The 7,294-nt window shown below is 39.1% G+C and overlaps 1 protein-coding gene across 2 annotated transcripts in view; it reads left to right on the forward strand.

The window, feature by feature from the left end:
- Positions 1 to 3,975, forward strand: part of GABRR3 (gamma-aminobutyric acid type A receptor subunit rho3) — a 29,132-nt gene extending 25,157 nt beyond the window's left edge. For both annotated transcript variants that reach the window (XM_082776017.1, XM_082776016.1), the window contains 3 exons: positions 409 to 561; positions 2,184 to 2,380; positions 3,407 to 3,975. In XM_082776017.1, the coding sequence (XP_082632143.1) occupies positions 409 to 561; positions 2,184 to 2,380; positions 3,407 to 3,709 (653 nt within the window). In that variant the 3' untranslated portion in view covers positions 3,710 to 3,975. The remainder of the gene's footprint in view (positions 1 to 408; positions 562 to 2,183; positions 2,381 to 3,406) is intronic.
- Positions 3,976 to 7,294: the final 3,319 nt, after the last annotated feature.

A 7,294-nucleotide genomic window follows, 5' to 3' on the forward strand; every position in this document is an offset into this window, starting at 1 on the left:
AAAGTGCGGCTTGGTGCCTGCATGTTTGCAGCATGAGAGAAGGCAGGCTGCTTTTGAGGGGAGGCAGGGTATCTGCTCCACTGGGCTAGCTGAACTGGACTATTATATCTTATCTGTATTCTCCCAGCAGTTTCACTTGAAATCTATTTACTTTATTTTTTCAGTTTCCTAACCTTAAAATTATGCAATACTTGTGATGCTTCACTGCCAAGGCAGCTGTGTATTAATGAGGTATGGATGGGCAGTTTATAAAGCACTATATGAAAGCAGGGTGATAGCAATATCTCTTAGGTATTTACCATTACTGATGTGGAAACACTGGAAGGAGAGGACTGGTGAACAGAGATTACAAATAACATAGTTATCTTCTTTTCTCCCCCATCTTCTTCCTCTCCTTTTTCTCATTAGGCTGGTACAATCGACTTTTCATAAATTTTGCACTCCGGAGACATATTTTCTTTTTTGTGCTTCAATCCTATTTCCCAGCCATGCTGATGGTGATGCTGTCTTGGGTTTCATTCTGGATTGACAGAAGAGCTGTTCCTGCCAGGGTATCACTAGGTAAACCTTTACTGTATTCTTTTGGGATACATAGAATGGATAGGGGAGAGCTTTTGAAGTTACCTTAGCTTTTTATTTACGCAAGACATGAGCAAATATATCAGGTAGTTGCCTGAACAACTCTATTATTGCCACTGTTGTCAGTAACACAAACTCCTTTAGTTAAACTCTGTGTTTGGAAATGGGATGTTTCTTCAGACTGGCTTTACTGTACTAGTAGCTCACACACTACAGAAGGAAAGAGAAAATTCTTTCTGCACATTTCCCTAGGTAGAATTTTAGTTCATTCTTTTTTTTTTTTTTTTTTTTTTTCCCCCAAAGACTTCTTTTTCTTCCCAGGGAAGTAACAGGTAGTCAGATCCCTTCCTGGATCTGTGGCTCATGAGAAATACTTCATAGGCACAGCAAAATCTATCTAAAATCTTTGTAGCTCAGCTTTCTCTCTAGAACCAGTTGATATCTTCCTACCAACCTGAAGCCACTTTTCTGACTTGTCCTAGGTAGCAAAGCCTTTCTTTGTCAGGTACTTTGAAAATGTTTACTTCAGTGCCTTAACTGTGCAAGGCACGCAGGCTACTGTGGAAGGCAAAGAGCAAGCTAGGTGCCTTTCTGCTCTCGTGGTTTAATTCTGAACACCACATTTTGGGATAAAAAGATTAATTACAGTTGGCTCTTTTTTTTTTTTTTTTATAACATTATTGTTTTCTCAGTGATTAATCAGTTGATACCACCTCAAGGCTACCTTTTGTTGGTAATTTAACACTAATGGACTTGGACTAGGTGGATTTTTTTTCAAAGATTAGCATCTCTGTGAAAATCTGACAAAAATATATTAAGATATCTAATGTATCCTTAATATATCTGAGTCCAAAAACTGTAGTGATGAAGCTCCTGCTCCTTCTTCTCGCTGATACTGGTACCAGAAGCTGACTGTATGTTGCTGTATTTCTTAGACAAGTGAAAGCTTTGGGAATCTTTGTTTAAGAAACAAACTGGCATGTACTGAGGCAGCCTTTAATGTTTATCTATAGCTATATTAATCTGCCTTTCTATTGGCAGATATTTATATCTCTACATGAGATATAAATATATTAGTCTAAAACCAAATTATGACACCTAGTTTTATTAATGCATCTACCAATTTATTTTATTTGTAAGAAATTTAGCTTCATATTCATAAATCAAGTTTTAATTCTCAGTAGGTCATTTGTAATGTTGTCAAGATGTTTTTGCTGATCATGTTCTTTAATTTATGCGTGGGTTTCTAAAGAAAGTAATGCATCAAGAGTTGTACAAATAATGCATGTTCACTGCCCTATAGCAGTCATAGAAAAGCTGTCATAGAAAGTACTCCTTGCACTGCTGAATCAGCAGCATTTTGTACCCACTGCTCAAACATGGTGTGCTACAGCTCTGACTACGCACATGGAGTGGAGACAGTTTTCAGTATTGTATGTGATAGGTCCTTCATGGTTCACTCCACTTTTTAGAGCCTGTTCAGTGAAGTTAAAAGCAGTCTCAATCATTTGCCCTCACAGAGCTGTGCTGTCCAAGCAACTGGTGATGAGCTAATCAGAACCAGCTGGCCTGTATTATGATAACCTCCCCTTCTTCTTTGGCAGGCATAACTACAGTGCTGACAATGTCAACCATCATTACAGGAGTAAGTGCCTCAATGCCTCAAGTGTCTTACATAAAGGCTGTGGATGTGTATTTATGGATCAGCTTCCTTTTTGTCTTCCTGTCTGTCATCGAATATGCTGCAGTGAACTATCTCACCACAATTGAAGAGAGAAAACAACTCAAAAAAAGGGGCAAGGTACAATAATCTGTGTTTTACTGCCTTCAGGAGTATCATAGAAGCCACAAAATAATCCTGATACAAAACTGTGATAATAGTACCGTAACCATCTCTGTGACTCCATTTTGTATCTCATTTTTTCTTGGCTGAATGGGAGAAATGTATTGATCTCTCAGATCTTGAGAAGGTCTGAGCTTTCTCTCCCTTCCTTTTCTTGTAGCAGAGGTTAAGGAGCACATCTCATTTTTATTATTATCCCCCCTGCCCAGAGGAAAGTAATCTTTATTTTGTTTCTCAAATGCCTATTGATCAAGGGAGTTTTTTAATCTTTTTCCTTTCTCTGAAATATACACTAAAATGTGCTCACTGTGATATTTCCTCCTGTTTCCTGTGAAACAGACTATCCTTCTTCTGCTCCCCCATTTTCTGATAGGCAGATGGGTTTAATGACATATATATATTTATGCCAAGACCAGATGAATGACAAGGTCATTTTTTTTTTTTTTTAAAGTGTGCCTGAAGTAGTAATGTTTATATTTCTGTAAACATTTGCATTCTATGAGGCAGTCACTTAAAAACTTTGCTCCAAGAATATCCCCATATGTGAAATCATTTGCTGGAATATCACAAAGGGAAGAACATACAAAGGATGCATATGTTGCTCACATGATTTGATAATCCTATCAAAAAACACGGAAATGTTTGAAGTCCAATAGCTCCAGTAACACAGACCTACAGGAAATGCAGAGTTTGATTTTTCTGTTTCAGAAGCAAGGGCACATGTAAGTCAGCTGGCAATAATCAGTCAGACAAGTGTGTTTTGTCACATATATCCCTTTACTTGCTCATGTCCTCCACGGGAGGCCAGGCCCTACAGGTAGAAGCATTTGGGGTAGATACACTGGGAGGTAACCATATTCTCTTTATGCTCTCAATAGGGGGAACAGCACTGAAGAGAAAACTTTTTTAATTTTGTGTTTTATTTAATTATTACTTACTAAAATGGCTTCTGCTAGATGCAGATTAACTATTCTTTGTTGCCAGGCATCAGGAATGTACAGTATTGATGCAGTGCAAGCAATGGCTTTTGATGGCTGCTACCATGACCCAGATGTGGACATGGACCTGACTTCTTTCTCTGACCGCTGTGAAGAGAACGCAACTCGGGCACGAGCAACCAGTGTCTCCAACGTGGGCCCAGCTCGCATCAAGAGAAAGAGATCTCTGAAAGGAAACGTGGGCAGGATTATTCTGCAGAACAATCATGTCATTGACACATATTCCAGGATTATATTTCCCAGTGTGTATATCGTGTTCAACTTTTTTTACTGGGGTTTGTACATATGAACAGAAATCATTATAAGCTAGACATTATTTTGTGTATGACAGTAGCATTGTGCTCTAAAAATAATGCAAAAGCAGTACAGGAAATGGTTGAGAGTTTCTGAAACTGGCTTCTGTGTCAAACTGAGGCAGGTTTGTTTAGCAGCAAACCTGCTAATGAAAAATTCTCATGAGCCTGTTTTTTCAGTTGGACTGTGTGGTGCTTTATTGGGGCAATCAAATGCACACACTACTGCTGCAGTAGCACAGAAGCAATTTGCTCACTAAGGGAGCCCTTTATCACACACCTAAACAGATAGCAGCTCTTGGTCAATGTATGTATTATTCAGTGTCTATCTATACTATAATCATTCCTCTTTAATCAGCCTTTCTGTTTGTTCTCCACTTGTTGTCCAGGTTCGTTTTCAGTCAGCACCAATCGCCTTCAAATAGCTCCTATCCCTGTTTCACCTGCTGCATTTCTGTTTTGCTAGGCAACCTGTATACACCTCAGGAGCCTTTGTCCTCAGATAGTAGGGAAAGCAGGAAGCAAAGTTAATGGGGCTTTGTACATGATGCATCATCAAAGCCTCAAGAAAAACCTTCACACTGTCAGCTATACTCGTGTTTCCACAGGATCACTGGAAGGGACCTCTATTCTGGAGAAATCTTGATCACTAGTCTCCAAGGTAGCAAAGGAATAGTGTCCCAGATGCAATGCACTCAGTGTCTTACAGCCACCTGCCTGATGGATGAATAGTGTCCCCTGCACAAGGTGTGCCCTTCGTGTGACACCTGCACACCTGTGCCTCACGTTAGGCCTGCTGTAGTCACCTGCTTTCTGTATAACTGCTCTTTTCAGAAACCTAGCCTTTGAGGAAGAGATTTTAGAATACTTTGTCAAGAAAGCAAACAAACCATGTTTTTAGCAGAATCTGGTTCTTCCATTTTATACTGTATACATGAACTTGGGTTTTTGTCCCATCCTTGCCTTCACAGATTGGAAGTTACAGTGAGGGGGCGCTTGCTTGCAGCACTTGTCCCTATCACAGCTCAAGCTACCACACCAACACCTGAGACACCCAGGAAATAAAAAGAAGCTGCTGTGCCAAAACAGAGCCATATACAGGAAACCTGCTGGTCCCAGATGAGTCCTGCATGGCACCCTTAGGTTGAATTAAAGATGTTCAGGGACACACACAAAAAGTGTTCACAGGTCCAGAAAAGAATCAAGATTACTTCTGTGGCTTTCCCAAATGAGAAACATTTTCCACTTAAATTTCCTGGTTTTGTCTGTCAATTAATGAAGTGAGTTCACATGTACAAATTCAGTTCAGAATGATAATTTGTGATAACAAAAAATATGAAAAGGTAAATGCTTGGTCACTGCTTGGTTAAGATTAGGAAATGGGAATAAATTTGGAAGTCAGAACCACTCTCAGATTTATGATTTTCCTACTCCAATATTGTTTCATTATAGCATGGTGATGTCTCGTACTGTTTCAAAAAGCTGCATTTGTCAAGCTCTCAGTTACAGAGCTGGAAAAGCTGGTGACACATTGCATGCCGGCTGATTGAAATCTGATGGAGTAAGTGGGTACTTGGCAGTCAAGTCACTGCCAAACAAATGATCAGAGCTAAGACAGCTTTGATACTCTTCCAGGAAATCCTGACATGGAAAGGAGAACTGTACCAGGAATGACAATGCTGGGAACGTAAAGCCAAAGGACATGCAGGGTTTTGGCAACAGCAACGGCACACCAGACCTCAAGCTGAGCAGATGTGTAATATAAATATATAAAAGAAATCACCATGTCATCCTTGTTACTGCACTGCTATTATGAATGCATCCTGCACAGATGTTCCAGATTGCCTGAGAAGATCCCATCTAATTGCTCCAGATGTGTGTGCCCTAAACTTATAGCATGAACTAATGTAACACCATTGTTTTCACATAAATTTTTTATCTGCCTTATGGGAAGAGCTATTTATCCAAATAAGAAGTATTTATCCAAAAGTAAATCTTCATCCTCTGACAGAAAAAGTACCCAAGTGCTTCTCGACCCAAAACAATTCCCTCTTCTAAATATCTTGGAAGATCTGCAGCAGCAAGGGCTCTGCAGTCTAGCCTGCCCTAGTCCAGTGCAGACTGGCCAGCAAACTGACCCACACATGGAAGTGTATAGGAAAAGAGAGTCATGCCTGCATTTACTTTCCCAGCACATCCTATACAGGTACCTAGAAGCAGCTTTGTTTTCTTTCATGGATAAAACCGTTATTTATTTTGCAAGTGTGAATGTAACCACTGGCAAAGTGTTCTCATCATGGAAAGTGATGGGAAACTCACTATATAGCGAGTTTTATTACGATAATGACAAGGATTGCATCTTATGATGATGAAACCTACTGCAAACTTTTTTCAGCAAAGCTTATGATTTTTATCTTCTCAATGAAGTGACAGGGATGATATCAGGATCCATTATACTTCACAGATCCTTTATTGTAAAATAATAAAAAACAGCATTTAAATACATTATTTTTAGAAGGCTTTCTGAGCATTAACTGACTAAAATTCACATGACCCTCTTTTGAAATTTGTGTTACCTTCCAGAAGGGTACAGTAGTAAATACGTTTAGTCATTTTGTCTAGACAAATCAGCATGGAAGTCTTTACAAAAGTATTCACAAGTATTTCCTGCTCCTATTATTTATGGCTGGTTTTCCAGCCAGTCAAATGTGGGAGTTTTACTTCCCACAGCGTTTACTAAAACTTAAAACATCACAGCCATTATGTATATACATATTTGTTTGAGTGTTGACCCTAGTGGTATTCAAGCAGTTATACTGATAATACTTTGTGGATTTTTGGAAAACAGAAATAACAGCTTGTCATTGCTCCTGTGACCAGCTGAAGTGCAGGATGTGGCCTCCCTATTTTTAGCATCTGCTGGTACACCCATCTGGATTAAGAAAACATCCTGGAAGTGTTAATGTAGGTGATTAAGCTGCAAAATTTAAGTCTGGAAAACTACTTCACTCTTCAAAGCTTTATAAATTTTGTGGAAGAAGTAAGTAGAATTTCATTCCAGTGACCTGTTTTTCAGAAGGCTGAAAGTTACACCTTTGACTATCCCAATGACTAATGTTTACACTAAAATAATCTCAATTTAATACTTTTTGCAAGTGTCCTGGATGCTCAGTGATGTCATGATGAACTAATAAGAGGACAGAATTAGAAAGCAGAGAATATCTTTGTTTTCTTCTGAAGTGACAGTCCAATGAAAGAAAAATGCTCGAGAGAGAAATTAAAACTTTCCTATGTAATTCGCATATCTATGTACATAGCTTTAGTTTCAGCCCTGGCAAAACTTATCTCCCCGTAACAAATCCCCATGCTGATCGGTCTGTATTTTTCATGACTGAATGGCCACAGCATTCTGGTCATCTGGAGACCAAAGTGGTCCAGGACAGAATACGATGAAAAGTGTTTGTCTTTTATTCCCTTCCATCCCTTTTTTCCGTGTATTATGTTTTTCCATTCCCTCTATTCAGCACATATGAGTTTGGATGTATGAGTGAATGTGGAGCCCCATGGAAACATATAACATT

The sequence above is a fragment of the Aythya marila genome, assembly GCF_965140915.1.
Source record: "Aythya marila genome assembly, chromosome: 1".
Taxonomy (NCBI): Eukaryota; Metazoa; Chordata; class Aves; order Anseriformes; family Anatidae; genus Aythya; species Aythya marila.